Below are 20,255 nucleotides of genomic sequence, written 5' to 3'. Positions count from 1 at the left end.
AAAAATTGATGCTTGTCTTCTTGTCAGTGTTGGCACTCAGATGCTACACCTGTGAAGATGACGATGACATGCTGTGTAAGAAGGAGGCAGAATGTCCTGAATCAGCTCAGTACTGCCAGACCACTGAAACGAGTATGTAGGACTTTATGCTTTCACTTTGTTTTATTTCATGTCCGTGTCTCACTATACTCTTTCACTACACATAGCAGTGACTTTGGATGGTTCAGTCATTGCATGTTTTTGTATTTATATTTCAACAGAGGACAAAATTTATCGAACTTGTGAGGACTTTTGCGCTGAAGACCTTTTCACAACATGCTGCCAAGATGACCTATGCTAGACCTGAGGCATCCCTCTGCAAGCCCTTTCTTTCTTTCTTTCTTTCTTTCTTTCTTTTTTCTTTCAAAATAGAATGAACCATTTGAATTACATAAATCTGAAGGTGATGGAAGATGATTTGTTGGTGTAAACAAATTTAATATGACAGTTCTGTCTTTGATTCATCTTATTTGTATTTGAGTGAAATCTACATATTCTGCCTCATTCATCATCTCACAGACATCTCAAACTGGACAACACAAACAGCAATGTGAGTCACAGCAATGTGACTAGTGTTTTTTTTTATGAAACAGTGCTGGTAACAGTGCAACCACACACAGGCACACAGGCACACATGAACACAAACACACACTTAATCCCTTCCTGATGTCACTTAGTGGGTCAATGCAACAGCCTCCTGCTATGTGGGTCGCTGCCTGTCACTGCTGCAGTGTAAAGTTGGACCGCCTGCACAGAGGCATCTGTTTAAAACTCATCAAATAAAATCGTTTAATTGAAATTCATTTGTTTCAGTTGTTTTTGTTACAAGTAAGTTGGGGAAAAAATAAGATTTAAAAAGTGAAGTAAAAACCAACTGTGTTATATGTGCTGGGAGAGAGTTTAATTCTGATAGCTAGTGGATCCTTGTTTTTTTTGGATCTTGTTTCAATATTAACAGTGATGATGCCAGTAATGCAACAAGAATCACAGCGTCAACGTCGTCTTGGGTCAACTTGTTTTGTTACCACACAGCCGCACCAATGGTTTCTCTTCAGTGTAGAAAAAACATCACTCACACCTGCGGGTTGTGTGTGCATCTGCCCAGACAGCATTCTCTCACGCTAACATGGAAATGCCAATGTCACACCCTGTTACAGTCAGACATCCCGGAAACAAAACACTGTCGTACATCTTATTCAGTAACTGACGGATCTAAGAATACAAAAGTAATTACTGTAAACTGTCAACTTCCATCTACTGCATGAATTCATTAGCAGGACTCACCTTTCATTTACAACCATTAATATATTTCCTGTTGCTCTGACTTTTTAACATCACCCATCATTCCACTTATTATATGCATATCATACTGTCTGTCAGCGTGAAAATATAGGTCATAAGTGTTAATCTCTCCAGCTGTTTCTCATCTATGTTAAAGCAGATCAGACACCAGAGGCAGATGATTGGTGGATTAATAACCAGCTAGAATTCAACCTTTACACTTCATGTGGGAATTGGTTAATACTACACGTGACATATCTGAAGAAAATGCTGATACGGATAAAGTAAATGGAACAACTTTCCATCATTCAGAAATGCAAATTTGATCTCAGAAAAAGCTGTAGTGTAGTTACACAAACCACATATAGAGCAAGAAGGGAAAAAAGTATTTACACTTCTTTGCTGCCCACACAGGAAAGAGCTGTGGCTGACAATGTGAGAATAGCTTGTCCCATGCTCAGCAAACTTGTTTGTTTAACTTCTAAATGACAATTGCATGCACGAGGGCATGCTTGTTGTATTGTAAAGGAAACCCCAAGCATAAAACTTGAAAGTTCATTTTTCACATATTATAAATGCTTTTGCTGTGATTGTTGTCACACTGCTAACAGACCCATGCCAGATGGGGTTTTTTTTAGGTTTAAAATGATTTGTTTTGTCTTGGTAATATGGGAATGCACAGTATAAAATGGCCATATCTTAATGTTAAGTTACATAATGTTATTATTTTGAATAGTGAATCATTAAAATACGCTCACTTCATTAGGGACACCTGTACACTGTGATGCAATCTAATACAGAAGCACTACATGTTACATGTATGTTAATGGAGTGGACAAAATGTTGACAACACTTTTCAATATAATGCACCCAAGCACACCACCCATTACAACTTAAACACAAAATAGAATTATCACCTTTCTGTCAATGACAATAAACTGAAAATGTATAGACTTCATGAAGTAGAGCTTATGGTAGATCCGTTGTATTGGATTGCATTAGATTGCACAGTTGTTCTTAATGATGGGGCCTGTGATTATCAAAGCAAAAATAGAAAGTGCACAATATATATTTATAAAATGGATACACTCCTCATAATGCACTTATAATCTAACTGGAAGGTCTCCTTCCATGCAAAATTGTATTTAAAAGTTTGTTTGATGATAATGTAGCTGAAACACTACAGTACGGCTCAGAGCATCATCTGGTCAGAGTCAACTTCGATCCTGAGATGAGTAAATTGGACCAGGTTTGATATAGAGACTGACATGGTCCCTCTGTTGGAGAAACACAAACCCATTAACATGCCATGAAGAAACCCAAAGTGACAGAACTACATACAAAAGTAGCAAAAGACAGATTTTGGAACTTATTGAAGAGACTTCACTCCCCTTTTCTACCATCAGATTTAAGTCATACAGACCACCGTCATAAATTAAAAGACACTACACCAACCATTAAGTATAGAGACATTGCACATATCTTTTCTCCCTCTGTGTGTCTTGAAACAACACCAGTTTAAAGAGAAAAGTGTGAAAGAGAAAATGTGGGTGTTAAAAATTATACAAATACATCTTGGTTTTAAAAACATTATCAATTATTTATATCAATATCAATTACCTAAAGAAAACTTCCACCATTGCAACTATTACAGGTAAATGGGTATTGAATAACTGTCATTATACTTTCTCCTTTCATAAACACAAGTGTTGGTATGAGAATGTTTACTTAATGTGAAAAAGTGTTACACTGATGTTATGTTTACATTATGATGATAATTAATTATCTATCATAGAATAAGTAGAATAACAATGTGTAATGCTGGATCATATTAATTATGCACGGACAGCTGAGGTTCTCCATGGATGAAAGTAGGATCCAAATATTGCATTAATCAAGGGTTGATGTCAGATCGAGTAATTCAAACTTTCTTTAACAGTAAAACTCAGTAAAACTTACAAGTTTCTTAGTTACCACATGATTACACATCCTTCATTATAAATTAAATTCATAGTTCACTATCATCTTTCATTCATGCAACTATATTGAGTAACAATTTGTTAACTTCGCATTGTATTGCAAGTTCATCATTCCATTTATTAATTTATAATTTATTAGTAGTGTGTAGTTAATAAAATACATAAAATCCACTCAATTGTGTGGGTCTATTCTTTGAAGTGATACAGGGGATCTATTGAACCGTAGAGCCACAAATTCAGAAATTTGACTGATTTATCTAATCTGTATCTAAATCTACTAATTTATTGATTTATTAAACTTAATTAATTAACCAATTAAGTAATTTGTTCTTACCAAATCTGGTAAGTGGTGCCCCTTTATCAACAAGAGCTCATTGATTAAACATCCAAAATGGCTACAATAATAAGAGGCTTCAGCTGTCCATGAGTCCAATCAAGTCAATGTATTTTTAAGTCCCAGTCTATTTTGTGTGTTTTTTGTTGATCCTTTCACTGCAGCTGAACAAGAAGACTCTCTCCATCAAGCCTTTTTCAAATGGTTTCATTTAAATAAGTATCAGATGCCCCAAGAGGTAAAATTATCCAATATTTCACAAAAAAATTGTTGTACAGTCCAAAAACCCCTTTCCCCCCTTTTACCCTACTACACTCAAATATGTTGTGACCCCTTTGAGAACACAATTGGATTAAACTATGCTATACTTTACAGTTATTGAATAGTGAATTGTACTTCAAAATAGTTTCCCCAGCTACAGCAGTGTAACGCTGCCTCTGCATTAATGCATCAGTGTTCACAACTTAATGATGTCATATATATTGTAATATATATATAATATATCACTCACAGGGAGCATTCTTTGATAAATATGATATTTTTACTTTTGATATATTTGATATATAAAAAAATGCCAATGATATTTCTGTACTGTACTGAATATGTATTTGTCATATGTCAAATAAATCAAATGAAAATATTTGCAGGACAATTTATTTTCACTCAAGTAAAGATCAGTATCTTAATACTTCATGAATGTTGAGAAAATGTAAAAAGAAGCATGGCTGCTGGGCAAAGCTGCATATAAAAAAACAAGAAGAAGAAGAAGAAAAAAAAGAAAAAGGTTCAAAACAAAGACTCAATCTGTTGCTCCACCAATGGTGGGCTTGTTGTCAAGAGTGAGCTCTTCTTTAGCTGGTAGAATAATGGTGGTCCATCTATTGGATTAGTGGAGGGATTTCACTGTGGTATTAATCTGAGAAGACAGCAGGCAGCCCAGGCTGGCCTCACACTGAGCTGTTGTGTCTCTCAATCGCTGGCTGTTACTCAGCTTGCTGTTCTCACTTCCATCAGACGAGCCGGCGTGAACAGGATACTTCTCGTCCAACATGAACCTTTTCTGCTTTTCACTGGTAAGAGACACACACTTCCTTCTACATTTATACCTTTACATTGTGTGTGAGTGAAAAGTGAGGGAGACACTATGGAAAATGTGAGCTTGGCTCCAAAAAAGCTTTATTGAGTAAATGTAAAATATAACATGCACTATCAGCCTCTAAATATTATTAAAGTGTGTTAGCTCTCCAAAAAGGCTACATGTGACCCTCAAGACAGACTGAAACTGAAACTGTTATTTTTTGTCACCTTTTATCTATTTCTAAATTGTGTCAACGCTTAAATACTTCATTAACTAATTTGATGTATAGAGATTTACATACACTACATGAGACATGTCTGAAACAGTAGTACTAAATGAGTACTATTAATTCTGTAATATATGTATTTGCTTGATTCGTTGATGGAAGTCATGCTACAGGAGAAAACAGAGAGAAAGTATTGATCAGCAAGGTGATGTGTGTAATGACAAGCACACACACACACACACACACACACACACACACACACACACACAAACATGTGCACATGCACACATATGGCTCCTCAGATGCTGCTGCAGCTGTCATGCTGCATATGGGGTACAAAGGCGTGTATACAGACATTGTCTTTGGACAGATGTTGGGATGTTGACCAATAATCAGGATTATTAACTTTAAAACATCTTCATGTGGTAAACAGAGACGTGAGAAGCGATTGCACTGATTGTCTTCTCTCTTCTTTGCTACTGTTATTCTTTATCACACGTGTAATGATTTCAAACATAACTCATTTCCAAATACATGTTATTTGGCATGGGGTATTAACAGGCACCATGGGAAAAACACACAAGAGCAAACAAGTGAGATAAACATAAACCCACTCAAAACAAGACAATACATGCATTGTATATTTTAATCATTTGGACCCATTATGAGAGTTCAAGCCAGAAAAGGCCTGATCTTATTGAAAATTGCTCTTAATAACATTAAAGATAGGCCTTATCCTGTCCAGTACACAGATAAGACATCATCATGAGAAAAATTGGTTATATGTTCCTCGAAGGACTCCGAGCAAGCCAAACAAATTTTAATCTACATTGAAATCTGCTCTGAGGAAATTCAATATCTGGTTGACAAGCAAATTTAAAAGAGCTTTGGAGAACCATTGGCAGCACATCCCTACTGTCATATCAAATCCTCATAACTCTAATTGTGATGCTCTGTGTCTTTTTACTGTGAAATTAAGATTTAGCTGCACTGTTATGAGTTTAGGCTGCTGGCAAATGGATTTTTATTTAAATCTGTAAATGCAGGAGTGTGAGGTCTTACATGCAGCATGTTAAATGTATAACCAGCTTGATTTATGCACACTGTGTACTTCATCTTAATCTTAATCGCACAGAGTAGATAAAATCCATTCATGAATCATGCCTGCTGCCAAATTTCAACTGTCTGACAGCTGTGTGTCTGTCTGTGTACATGGGATCAGGAAGGGTCTATGGACAGCCTGTATGAGGCGGTGCAGAGCTCCAGCGATGGCCCACCTCAGACCATTCCCAGCCGCTCCTCCAGCCGCACATGCAGCCGTTCGTGCAGCCGCTCCTGCAGCCCAGCTGTCCTGCTGGATGAAAATACAAAGTGGCGAGGCTCTGGAAGATCCATTTCTATGGTGAGAGGAACAACTAATACATTTGGTAATGTCCGCACACATACATGCTGTGCAGATCGTGAATGGTGGAGCCCTGTAAGCACCGAGACCAGATTGAGTGGGGTCACTTCTCTGAGGAATTGGGACCAGATTGCACCTTTTAGATAAAGCTGATTATGAAATCATAATGATGACCAGAGCCAGTTGACAACTGCTATTCTAATTTTTTTTTTTTTTAAATCACGCTTGTCATGTAATTTATATGTCACTGATGCCATAACATTGAATCTCTACATGAGTCTGCTAAAGGACACAATAATGTATAAAATCAGTTCAGATGTGACAGAAAATCATTTATTCAGTAAAGATTGTTTAACACTAACTTATGGTTGAAAATGATTTATTTTCCCTCAGGAAATGGCTCCAGTGCCAGGGACCAACACTAATAAAAAGAAAAGAAGGTGAGCTTATGAGTGGTAGACATAAACATGCAAACATGGTATGAGCTGCACCAAATGGCTCTCAGATAGATTTGTTATTTGTTCATATATATTAATCATGTTCATCAGACAGTAAAATGGTATTAAAAACACTATAATCTTACCATGCAGTCAGGCTTGTGTCTACTGTTTAAGGCCCTCTTTGTACCTCTTTTTTTGCATGTGCATGCAAACCACAGCAAAAACAGTGAAAGGGCTTTCCCTATAGAGTAATAACATGGCTTGAAAGGCTGCTTGTTTATTTTCACTGGGGGTTAATACTGTAAATCCTTCCTGCTCTTCAGCAATGCTCCTCTGCTCGTCCTTGTCTTAGCTCATCTGCTCAGCACAATGCATTTTAAGAAGAGGGATTGACATCCCATTAGAAGCACTTGCAAAAAAAAGCTATGTTCTATTATTCAGTATGAGTGACTATGTCTGAATGTTTTTAGTCGAAGAAGAAAGTCCCTGCAGACTGTTGGACCAGCAGAAGGCAGATTATAGCTTTGGGCTAGTTGGACTAAGAGGATTCAAGGCCCCCTGACTTACAGTCCCTTGCTTCATCTACACCTTTACTCCCCTGGCTTTTCTTTAAAAGAAACATGACTCTCTGGTCACAATTTGGTCTTTGAGTCCACAGAAAGACTAGATTGTGCTTAAAGATAATACAACTGAGAAATATGCATATACTTTCTTACATACATACTTCTCTTATATACATTTTTACCTTCATGTTCTGTGATTTATGTGATTTATGGTCGGTTTTAGTTGTGTGTTCGGTGACTAAAAATCAACCATATCAGTGTGGTTGTTGTAGTGTATGTTGTACTACTTAAAGGTGAGTTCATAAAAATTCTCTGTTCATTCTACTTTCAGAACACATGTATCTAAATCTGCATCAGAAAACGAAACATTGGGTGAGTATTAACACATTTCACTGTGTTAAGTAATTCATTGTACCTTTTTAATTCAAAGCAATTTAATGGAAGCAAGAAAGCCATTGTGCTCATTATTGTTTGAGTGTATTTAATGTGTTGCATCATCATGAACCCTCAGGGAGACTATAGTGACATAATTGACCTTTTGAAAGCTGCTAAGAATATATCATTGTCTATTACTTAGATTAAAAGCTACAATTACTTACTGGGCTTCCTGTCTGTGATGCAGATAACACTTTCATTCAGCGTGATGTGCTGTTATGGCCTCTGTTCACCCTGACTTTTCAGATAAAATCCTCAACAATTCTAATTTGTCTCCCTCCACAGCAGATAACCCCGCCTGTAATGCTGCAGTCTGGCAGCCCGCCAAGAGCCGAGAAGATTTAGTCCACATCACCAACAATCACAATGAAGGTAAATAGGAAATAAATAGGTTAAGCTCATCTGTGTGCCAACGTTCATTTAGACTCTCAGTGTGACATCTGGAGACTCGGGGTCAGTGTTTAGCCACCAATTCATCACCAAAACTGCACCCCAAACTTTAATATCATGGTAAACAGTTTGCAATATTTGTATATGATGTTAAACACAAAGCGGTGACAGTTGGACAGTTACACAGAACACAACTGAAATGATAACTAACATGTTGACATATAATGATACTTGCCATTCTAGAGCTGAAGAGGACAAAACACAGAACAGAAACCAAAGGAGGAAAAGGAGCTCATCATTCTGGCACTAAGAAAAAGGAGAAACCGCCACCAAGTCAGGTGAGGATACATCCTGTTGTCCTCTCTGCTTCAGTTTCACCCATTACAATTTTTTATACATGTGATGTGAGTACCTATGAAATATAATCAACAATCAAGTGGCACAACTTCTTATGTTTGGTTCACAGGTTGGTAATTATGAGGGATGGAAGCCAAACCCGGACTGGTCCAACAACAACCACAAAGACCAGGTGAGCAGCAGAGCATGAAGCTGTTCTTGAGCTCCTTTAGTCTTTCTATAATGTGAGTGAACACCCTCCTTTAAACTCTGCACTGTTAAATGGGTTAGGGTTAGGGTTACATGCTACATGATTGTCCTAAACACTCACAGATCAATGCATCTGTGCCGACCTCACAGCATTAAAAATGAACCTGTTGCTGCACCATGAGTGCGCTCATGGCTTTTGTATTTTTTAATTTTTTTCTGAATGTCAATTTAGGAGTTCAAGCTGCCACCTGCTTGTGATCAGAGAGCTTCTGGTGGCCTAAATGGCACAATCATTTATCACAAATGCTGATTGGGTTTTAATACAATGCAGATGGTCCAAAGAGTGGTTCTGCTCTCTCTGTAATCTCCAGGCCACATGGCAGAGAGAGAAGTGAAAACAAGAGCAGTGTGTGTGTGTGTGTGTGTGTGTGTGTGTGAGTGTGTGTGTGTGTGTGTGTGTGTGTGCTCGAGGTGGAGAGGGTTTAGAGGCCTTGTGCCAGGTCAGCTGGTGCCCACTCTCACTAATGCCCATCATAGTAGGAAGCAAACAAAGCAGAGCTGGCTAGTAGTGGATCAGGAGCAGTCAGTGTCTGTGTGCCACAACCCCCCCCCCCCCCCCCCCCCCGACTGAAATAGTATTTGATTGGCATTATCAGAGCCTTTTTGCTAATAACCATCAAAAAACTGAGCTGTTTTGTGTGAGTGTGTCATCACAGATCAATCACTGTTATTTTTTCCAATGAGTACCAGAAGAGTTGTCACATTTCAGAATTAAAGTACATACATATGTATTGTCTCTCTGTGTATGTATTGTCTCTCTGTGCATCATTACAGAGCATCCATTCCAATGGAGTGGCAACAGAGTCTAAACCTGCTGTCAAAAGAAACCAAAAGACTGGAAAGAAACCGGGCACCAAGAGCAGGAAGGAGGGGTCAAAGAAAACTCACAACTCCACAGGTAAAACAGCTTTCCACAACAACATGAAGACAAGGTTACTACCTCCTACTTCCCCCACAAGAACTCTACTTGCTGACCTCCCAAACATCTATATGATTCTAAGATCAAACAATGACAAAGCTTTGAAAGAAATGTAGCAATTCCACTTCATGACTTCATTGCCTTGACTTCTGCTTTCAAGTGGGTGTTGCAACACCCTGGCAGTAGGTTTTTGCAGTGCCTCCAAATGTACATATGTAGAGTTTAGCTGTATAGTTAAGACGTGTCTCTACAAATAACCAGACATAGAAGTTACAAAGGCCATAAAGGAGGTCACAAGAACTGATTGGTCTGTTTTGGTACTTCTCACACTCTGTTTTCCAGTGCTGCTTTGAGATGTAAAATGGTGTCCATCATGTAGCATGTCGTCTCTTCACTGTTTTTGTCACTGCTCTGTAGTCAAGGAAATGTGTAAAGAGACTGAACAGTATTACCTTGCGTGCATGCAAGTAGTTCTTTGGTAGTGTTTCGACAGCTAGCTTGGCAAGTGAATGCAGAACTATGAATCAGTGTCCACACTACAGGGATGAATCACTTTGAAACACCCCAACATGACAAGAAAGTCCATCAACATCTACAAATGTCACTTTTCATTCACTTGATTTCTTCTTTTCTGTATTCTGTCTCAGTGCACTCCTCCCCAGGAGCTATGAGCCCCCCCGTGGAACCTCACTACCTGGATTTGCCATACAGGTCGGACAAAAAGCCCTACCTGGGCAAGTCCTCCACTCTCCCCGCTCAGGAGAACACTACCCCAGGCCGCTGCACTGACATGGCCAGCCTCCCTGGTGGAGCCACACCCACCCATGCGCATTACCAGCGATGGAGCAACCCAGGTGAGGGCAGTCCCGCCTGGGGGACCATCCAGCACACCTGCCGCAGGCCGCTCACAGAATATCGAGTCTACTCACATGACTTCGCCATGCGCAATGGGAAGGAGTCAGAGGGAAAACAGCAGGAGGCAACAGCCCAAGATGACAGCCTGAAACGGGACTGTAAACCCCAGATTCCCCCAAAGGTGCCGCGGTCTGTCACTGATGTGGATCTGTCAGAACCAAATGTAAGTTTCTGCTGATGGCTATATAAAACAATTAGCCCAGGAAGAAGCTCTGGGCATGTTCTGAGTCATTGTTTCTATCAGCTATTCTGATACAAAAGTCTTGAATTGAATTATGCACATTTACTCTGCAGAGGTGCTTAGTGCAGTATTGGCCTCTATGCAGTGATATGCTTTGATTAAGGCAACCTCAGTTTCTCTCAACCAAGTCTATTGTCTTTTTGATGCCCTTGAATGGGGTTCTTAAGGTTTATAATATTAAACAGCTGTGGTATTATATGAAGTGTAACCTCATCAATCTCACAGATATTTTGGCAGGTCCATCAAACACGATATACAGCCAACATCAGCTACTGTTTGATTGCGAGGTGGTCCCTCAGTGTTAATACCACACAACAGTGCAGATTAACCTTAAAGGTCAATGCCTTCACATGCACTTGACATCTCTCACATAAGACCCTATGCTGATCACCAGTGAGCACGTGCAGTGAGCGCTCTGTGAGACCCAAAGCAGTTGTAGCTTAAAACGACTTGGGAGAAAATTGTCCACGAGGAGAAGGATGATCCAGTATAAAGATTACAAGATCCCTATGGATCTAAAGTGTCATTGGTTCTTAGAGATAAAATGACATTTCATCAGACAAGAAGACTCTTATAAGTGTAGCCAGAGAAAATGTAAATGTTAAGACTTTTTAAACCTCATCCTGTCTCTTCAATGATTTAATGGTTTTCCTATGAGGACACATCAACAGAGGTTATGGTCAAATCAATAAACATTTATTTAAATCTTCCCAGAGCAAAAAGATAACACATCTGCAACTTAGCTGTTATAATATAACACATATACAGTATATGTAGAGTAAATATTATGTTGTAATTTAGAAAAACCCACTTCCATCCTCCAAAGAAATTCTTTTGAAAACTGTTACATAAGTTAGTTACACAACAAGGTATAACAATAGAGAAGGTGTCTTTTTTTATTTTGGAATAAATAAGTGAAAGTAAGAACTCTTCAGATGAACAACTGCCTCTCCGAAGAGTCAGGAGCATCTGAAGTAATAATCTGGCTTGACAGGAGTTTCCAGTTGATTGCAAGCAGTGGGATTAGGCAACGGTTTTGTCTGTAGAATTTCCTTTTCTATTGACCGATTGAAAACCCCTCGCAATGTAAACACTGTGGCAAATCCCCATATGGCAACGTCAGAGCGATGTGAGGATCCGATCACATTTGGATCCTGCGTGAGTTACTGCCTCACGCTCCCAGATTAACTGTGGAGGGCTGGTTTTTGTGAGAAGGTGACCAGAGGTTATTTTATTTATGTTTTTCACATTCAAGTATCTCTTGTACAGACTTAGAAGTACACTCTCAGCATATATATATTTAAAGTGAAATATATGCACTTCCATACTGAGAGCAGAAATAAACCGGAAAGTATTTCAACACAACAAAGTTGCCACTTTTCAGCTGTTCCTCTGTCATACTTCAGTACTTCCTTAAAAGCATTCACCCCACATTAAGAAATAAATGCATAAGAATAAATGCTTCAGTATCATTTACCAAAATCCAGTTCCTCATTGCTACTAGAAGGACATTTTGAGGAATGCTTCACTTAGACTTGACTTGATTGATCATTTTTATATGATTTATCTCTATTTTAGCCATTAAATAAAATAACAACAAGAGCTTGTAAGTTTTTAGGCACATATAATAATAATTTGTTTTTTCAAGTGGATGAAAGTCTACTGACACAACATTACTCATATTAGTGGTTATTTAATTGATTTATATTCCTTTTGGTATCATTACAGCCCAACTCTGAGCAGATCAACCAAAAAAATACAACACAGTAACTGCTATGAAATAAGATCACCTTCATCAAAATATCACATTTCTTATAAATAACAAACACCATAAGGATAAAACTGAACAACTCTTCCAGGAAGTGATGTTTTTTATGAGCGAGCCACAAAGTGCACACTCAAGCAGTTGTATTTTTCCCTTTCAGAAGCAATTCTGCAAAGAGACCAGTGTCAATTGCCTCACATCCTGTGCGTTGTAAGGAAGTGGGCCAGCTAGCACATCACACAGGCAGCCTCAGTGTTAGTTAACACTTGACGGTCAGGGGAGCAAGAGGTGAAATACAGAAGAGCAAAGACAAGAGATTTGACAATAAAAAAAACTGAAAATGTTACACAGGACTGCCTCCAATGTGTCAGACAGAATAAAGAGCAACAAACCCAAGGTAGGTGAAAATTAAAACAAAAATCTAAATATAGAAAATAGACATTTTCTAGGAAGCAGATGTGCAAAAGCAGAAATGTGACACAGTCATTTCAAAAATGTCTTCAAGAACCAACAGAGAGAGATGGAGAAAGACAGTTCATCTATTGTACTGAAGAGCTTGTGTGCAAATTATAAACGTTGCGGCTGAAATGACTGCATAATAATATTTAAGAAACATTGACAATGTGTTTTTATTAAATGGAACAAGGTGAAATCTCATTTTGTAAAATAATGATTACCACACGTAGTCCTCTTGACAGTATTTACTGTACAATGTATCTTCCAAATTAATTTTCACAATGTAGAATCGACAAATAGCAACAGCAATAAAATACACAAACAACATGGTAACACACAAACTAAAATTAGGTTAAAGAGTGTCTTTAAATATTAAACCTTTCAATTGTCCTGCTACATTTGTGAACAGTGGACTAAAATGCATGTCAAAGCAGTAGAAGCTGCATTAAATCAATCCACAGAGGGCTGTCTCGGAGTATGGAGCTCATATTTAACCAGGATTTCCAGGGATTATTCATTTATATAATTATTTTGGTGCTCTGCTGTGGAGATGATGGGGGGTTGAAGAGAGATTATAATGACTTTTAGTTTTATGAAAAATTAGGGGGGGGTGGGGGTAAGAGAAAGGAAAGCAAGCAGAGCACTACATTGCAGCACTGTATGTCTGACAAGTAAGGGGGAAAAAAACTGTGACCACACATTTACCACATACATACATATATACATACATACACACTACTCACTTCAAGCTGAAAATCGATGGTGTGGCCACATAGTCATTTTGTGCAAAAAGGCGTTAATGGTGTAAAAGTGTGACTGTCCTATCAAGCAGATATCTGCCACATCTAAAGTCCTTTTTTTTTTGCATAAAATTCCCTTGGACAGCTTTTTCTTGTTGAGCCGTGGTGGAAGAAGAGTAACAAAAATCTGGCCTTAAAACAACTGTAATGTTGAAAGAAGATCTTAATTTTACTAAACTGGATGGCTGAAATTTCACTTTAGCTTCACATAAACTTTTAAATACACTTTTGTACAGAAAGACTACTCTGGATTTTGGCTTCCATCACTTAACTATAAGTGCATTATGAAGAGATCTTCTAATGGTCAGTATAAACAGGAAGAATGATTATGGTCTGAAAAAAAATGTATTCTTCATTTGGGTATGACTGCTGTTTCAAGACATACTTAAAAAAATTGTTAACCTGTCCTTTAACTGTCACAGCTATCTCAGCACTACGCATTAACCGTATACCCACATATACATACTGTATGTGTTTGTAGTTGGCTGAAGTTCCCTTTGTCTGTGAGCAGAAAAAACAGGAACTCTATGGCTTCGCTTGATAGACCAATATATACAGGCAGATATAGACAGTTGAATCCACTGGAAAACTGAATTGTCAGATTTTTAGATACTGCAGATTTTGAAGGATCTTTGAGCCTTGAGACAACTGAGACAAGAATTCACCAGTACAATGACTTGATACCACGTAATCCTGTTAAACCTTTCTACACAAACAGTTGTCAGTCGCCAGTTGTCTTGATCCTGATCACATTGTTTGTCTTTGTCTTTGAATCTACCTCACAGCGCTCCACCAGCTTTGGCAGATTTGAAGGTCTTAGACATCAGTCGTCACCAGCCAAACCAGAAGAAAATGGGACGACTATGGTTTGTAGATTTGTTTGTGCTAATATTTAAAGAAATGGTCAATCATCCTGTTGTATAAAAGTTGCAAGATAATAAAACATTTGCAAAGTAATTGGATAGAGATGCTACAGCTTGGCTCTTTTTAAAGGCCTGAAAATAGATATGCTCATCCAATGTTGCTGCAAGTATGAAGTATGACACTAGAAAACTATTTAATCTGAGGAAAATCCCTTAGCTAAAAAGGAAGTCATGCATTTTGTGTTTATGGAGCAACTTTAATCTAAATGTACTGTCTTTAATACAATACTGTATGTTTGTGGTGCAAAACATTAATGAGGTAGCATATTTTAGACAAAGTTGTCACCAAAATGATCAAAAACTAACAAAACAAACCAACTTCTGTTGTACACAGCTCACAGAGGAGTGTGAGAGTTCGGACGTAAACAAATCAGCTGGACTTGGGAAGAAGATGAAGGCAATTTCACTGACCATGCGCAGAAAAATGGGCAAAAAACATGCCAAATCCTTCTCTGAGGAGACGGTGAGTCACTGGAAAATACACACACGCACACAATCATAACTCTTCCACTTTTGGGATATTTACATGCTTACTCCAACCATAACCACTACTTGCCCAAACTTAACTCTTACCCTAACCACTGAACCAATTGGAAAGTTAATTTTGTCCCCAATTACGCAACTGGTGTTGTCAAAGTGTAATCATTTGATGGCACAGATTTCTATATATTGTATTAACAATGTGTGTGCACAAATAATCAAAAAACCCCCGACAGCTGCAACACGTCGTAAAAGTCCAGACTCCCCGACAATCAGCCTAGTTACTGCAAACCACGGATGTGTTTCTAAAGAATGCCCTGAGTGAACCCACATCCTCAAACATGACGCTCTTTCTGAATCTGTTGACGTCTAGCGCTTCACTCTAATCTTCATCAAAAAGTGTCTTGATGCAGTTTCACTGTAACAGCGATGCAGAGATAAGTCAAAACTTTTTGGGGCTGTGTACTTTTCACAACCTACATCTCTACTTGAAGCTGTTTGTTTTTGTTGTCTTTCACTTTCAAACAGACTCAGTGTAAAAGTTGTTGCATTTCACACCATTATAATTGTCACACCAATTATGTTTTGTCCCACACTTTATGAGATGCCTCTCAATTAAAATAGTACATTGTTTGTTTTCTTCCCCACAGGGTGATGAGACAGATAAAGACCCAGAGGCAGAGACAGAGAGTGGCCCTCCAGCTGAGAAAAACACTGCAAAGCCCAGCAACTCCTTAGAGAGTCTTTACAGTGGCCAGAGCTCATCTAGTAAGGATGCTGCTGACACTTGTTTTATTTTGAGCGTTCACCATGTTACATCACTTTAAAATAACTTGCCAATCACCAGATCTGTTGTGCATACATGGTGTAATCATACTGTGCTGTGTTGTGTTTGTGGGTGCAGGTGGTGTGACCAGCATGTCCAATGGTTCTGGTCAGAGGGACAGTCTGAGGCTGGAGGAGGACGGCTCCTACCAGGGACAGTTCTGCGGCAGTGCTCGCGTCCACACAGACTTCGTCCCCAGCCCGTACGACACCGACTCCCTCAAACTGAAGGTAAGATACAACACGGTATTAATGTATGCATATGTTTTACAGTGAAATAACAAGAAGGCCAGCACAGCTGAGGCTCTGAGCAATAAACTATAGTACTGATTTGAAAGACAAAAGTTAAGCATCCCAGTTGGATTTGAAATGGCAAGAAAATAAGCAGCTCTTGTTCATGATTCATTCTATTTTCTATAATTTGTGTCCTAGGTTGGTGACATCATCAACATCATCAGCAAGCCTCCCATGGGCATCTGGACAGGCATGCTAAACAACAAAGTGGGCAACTTCAAGTTCATCTACGTTGATGTTTTGGTGGAAAAAGAAGAAGAAGAAGTTCCTAAAATTAGACAACAGAAGCTGTCCAAAAGACCTCGACCCAAAACACTGTTGGAGTTACTGGAGCGTCTAAAACTGGAGGTGAGGACAAGATTCACTGACCTGAGATTACCTCATTGTTTTTTTTTAATTTTTGAAATACAGTTTATGAGACAGGAAGTCACTGAACATGTTTTCTGTTAACTCATCTGTTTGGTGTCTTGAAATTAAAACGTGAAAAAAACATGATGTGCAAAAGTGATGTTTTCAGTTTCAGCCTGAAAATACCACATATGAAAAAAAGGAAGATTGCACTGCAAATGTGACCACCAATTTTGCTATAATTAAATAACTCAACTTTAGAAACATAATTACCCTACAGTACCAGCAATTCTCTGTGGTCTCCAGTTATGAAACCTAAGAGATGAAAGGAGAATGTGAATGTACGTAGATTGTGATGAAGGGGCTGTTGTTGTTGTTGTTGCAGGAGTATGCCTCTGCCTTGCTGCTAAATGGCTATCAGACAGTAGAAGACCTGATGCACCTCCAGGAAAAACACCTGATAGAGCTGAACGTCAAAGACCCCGAGCACAGACACAGGCTTCTCACCGCTGCCGAGTACCGCTACATAGAAGGTGACGACCATGAAACTGAAGCGGCTAAATAACATTAAACCGTAATTCATTTTATTACTTCCATGCACTTTTCCTACTGTGACATAACAAAAAGATCTATATTACTACTAACAGTGATGTTTAACAAAACGTATCGATGCATGACTAGTATCAAGTAATGTACTGCAACATCAATTCTTATTGTAAAAAAATAACATTGTATTTATTATGTGTTTTTCCTGCTCTAATCATGTGGTAACAACTTACGGGCACCATGTGGGACTAATTAGTTTGATTCTGATTAAATGTGACACATCTGTGTTAGTAGTGTGATCATCAGCCAGTCAAAAATTAGTAGGCTACTCATCCCTTCCAAGTAGCTTTAATGACAATATTGAGGTACAAACAGAAAAAAAGATAAGCCAAGGTTAATATTTCAAGATGAAATTCTTTCTCAGAAATAAACTTTACTGAATAAACTCTATGAAAACAATGACAGACTTAGTTGGAAATTTTTTTGAATTCACAACTGATTTAAAGCAAGAACTGAAATGTGCTAACTCAAAATTAAAAATAGATGATCTAGATGACATGTTTGTGCTGCACTGAGTAGAAATACATCCTGCGTGCTGTGAGAGGCTTATCAGTGATTTCCTGTTACTCAGATAGAAAGTGCTTAAGGGGGCAGAAGGTGTTTCAGTAATCTGATGTCTTCACGCGAAGGCTCATTATTGCACAGGCCTGGGTGAATGAAGATAAAACTATTTGCCAGTGTAAAGAGGGAACAATACAGTATGACTTTTAGTTTTCTTCAGCCACTTTGTGTTTTACTGTGTTTTACATAAGCAGACACGTACAAGTCAAATTACAGATCATTGTCATGTTTCTGTTTGGGTGACAGTGTGAAACAGATGGCAGCGGCTGCAGTGTGACTCTGCCAAGCCTGTTGACTCACATGACATGCCAGTAATTGAATGTAGCTGAACTCCATTAGGTTAGTTGTTTGGCAACCTGGACGTGAAGATTAACAGCTTCTGTCAGTGAGGTAGAAAAAAGAAAGTATGGTGCAATATTTCTTATTTTGCAAGAGCATGAAGTGGATGTCACAGCTTCTGGGTCACACCTGCAGAGCTTATTTTAGTATTAGGTTCATTTGGCAAACAGTCCTTCCTGTTATCACAGAAAAAAGAAAATAAATAATTTAAATGTCAAAGAGCATCAAAGGCATATCATTGAGGGTTAATTTCTGCCAACTGAATCACGTGTTGGCAGTGATCTGACTTGGCACAACATCACTGATGTGGTTGGAAACATGAAAAGTGTAATATTATGACATTTGAATTAATTCCATTTCCTTTGTGTCTGCAGGTGATGATGTCAGAGATGCGGAGGAGCACAAATCTTCCCACAGTGCACAAGAGGAGGACAGTGACTGTCCCAGAGACTCAGGCTGCTTCATCCCATCAGAATGCTCGGACAGCAAAGAAGACGCAGAGCAGCTCACAGACGCTGTGGATTCTTAATGTGCTCATTTGTCAGACAGATACTTTGACATTCACAGCAACGTCAAGGAAGTGGTTTCAAAATTTGTCTTTTAATTTTCGGAAAATGTCGAAATGTCATGTGAACGTTCCTTATTTTGACAGGTTAGCCACATACTTTCCTAATGTAGAAAAACTAGACACCAGTGCGATACATGTAGAGAGAACGTACAGCTAATGAGCAACCATTACTCTGAATGTCATCTTATCCATTTGTTACATTATCAAGATAATAATCAACTTGTAAGTTTTATTTTCTGAAGGTTTTATTTTTATGTTGTTGAAAAAGTGACATTTCATTGTTAAAAGACCACTTGTATTTATTTCATTCTCAATCATTGTTCAGTGTTTCTGCATATAACGCCTTTATTTATCTCAGCTCAGTAAGACCTTTCTCATCACAGCACAATCTCAGCTCAACATCATGTGTCATCATTTTTTCTTTTCCTTGAATGCAGTGATGTTGGTAAAGTGTGATGTTTATGAAATATAGCATCTGAGTCTGAAGCATGCAATTTCAAATCTTGTCTATAACGCATTCTGTACAGGACAATGTGTGTGTATTTTCTGAATGTGGTTGTGTGTGTGTGTGTCTGTGTGTGTGTGTGTGTGTGTGTGTGTGTGTGTGAGTGTGTGAGAGAGAGATAGAGAGAGAGAAAGAGAGAGAGAGAGAGAGAGAGAGAGAGAGAGAGAGAGAGAGAGACCCTGTTTGTATGCGAGTCAGTATTAATTTGTTCTCACAACTTTTTGTAAATAAAATTAAAGAAATACAGATAAGATTTTGGTTGTCAGTCATAATCATTTATTTCACGATTTTTTCCCCTTTCTTTTTTTCTTTGTTTTCTTTGAAACATTTGTTAGACATTTGTTAGAATTTTAGAAAAGTAATCAAAAGGTACGGAAGCGTATTGCATTCACTTGAATAAAAAAAAATCCGGTTTTTCTGAGTAATTTATTTTTTGGTCTGTTTTTCCAGCTAGCCTACTTATTTCTGTTTTTCTGAGTAATTTTTTTTCTGTTTTCCAGAGTAAAGGTAACCAAATGTAATAAGTAACAACACTTTAATTAAATAATTAAAATAGTTACATTACTTTTTACATTTTAAATAGGTAAAATCATCCAAAATGTGTGAAGGAGCGATATCGCAGGTCCTTCCTCCCTGCAGCTGTCAGACTGTACAATCAGCACTGCTTCCAGTAAACGTCAACGTTGTTCTCTATTCTTTTTCTTATTGTTGTTTTTCTATTCTATTACTGTCCATTGATATAGTGATTGATACCTAAATAACTATGAATAAAATAAAACTTTATTCATTATGTATATCATTTAATGTAATTTTTTTTTATTCATTTGTATTTTTTTAACCTCGGCTGCTCTTGCTCTGCTCTTCTACCATAGGGCTCTACCTGATTGGCTGAAAACCAGAGCTACGTCACGATATTTTCGTTTCGTGCTTCGTGTCG

General features: G+C 38.2%; 1 protein-coding gene across 1 annotated transcript; it reads left to right on the top strand.

Annotated features, from left to right (window-relative positions):
* The first annotated feature begins 12,861 nt into the window (after positions 1 to 12,861).
* Positions 12,862 to 19,571, top strand: samsn1a (SAM domain, SH3 domain and nuclear localisation signals 1a). Its single transcript, XM_053320829.1, has 8 exons — positions 12,862 to 13,010; positions 14,655 to 14,735; positions 15,127 to 15,255; positions 15,923 to 16,040; positions 16,177 to 16,328; positions 16,530 to 16,739; positions 17,125 to 17,272; positions 18,620 to 19,571. Exons 1-8 carry the CDS (start codon positions 12,954 to 12,956, stop codon positions 18,772 to 18,774), a joined length of 1,050 nt encoding a protein of 349 aa, XP_053176804.1. The 5' UTR covers positions 12,862 to 12,953; the 3' UTR covers positions 18,775 to 19,571.
* The last annotated feature ends 684 nt before the right edge of the window (positions 19,572 to 20,255 follow it).

This window comes from Scomber japonicus, chromosome 6 (assembly GCF_027409825.1).
Source record: "Scomber japonicus isolate fScoJap1 chromosome 6, fScoJap1.pri, whole genome shotgun sequence".
NCBI classification, from domain to species: Eukaryota; Metazoa; Chordata; class Actinopteri; order Scombriformes; family Scombridae; genus Scomber; species Scomber japonicus.
Note: the sequence above shows the minus strand (reverse complement) of the source record. Positions and strands in the feature narration are given on the sequence as shown.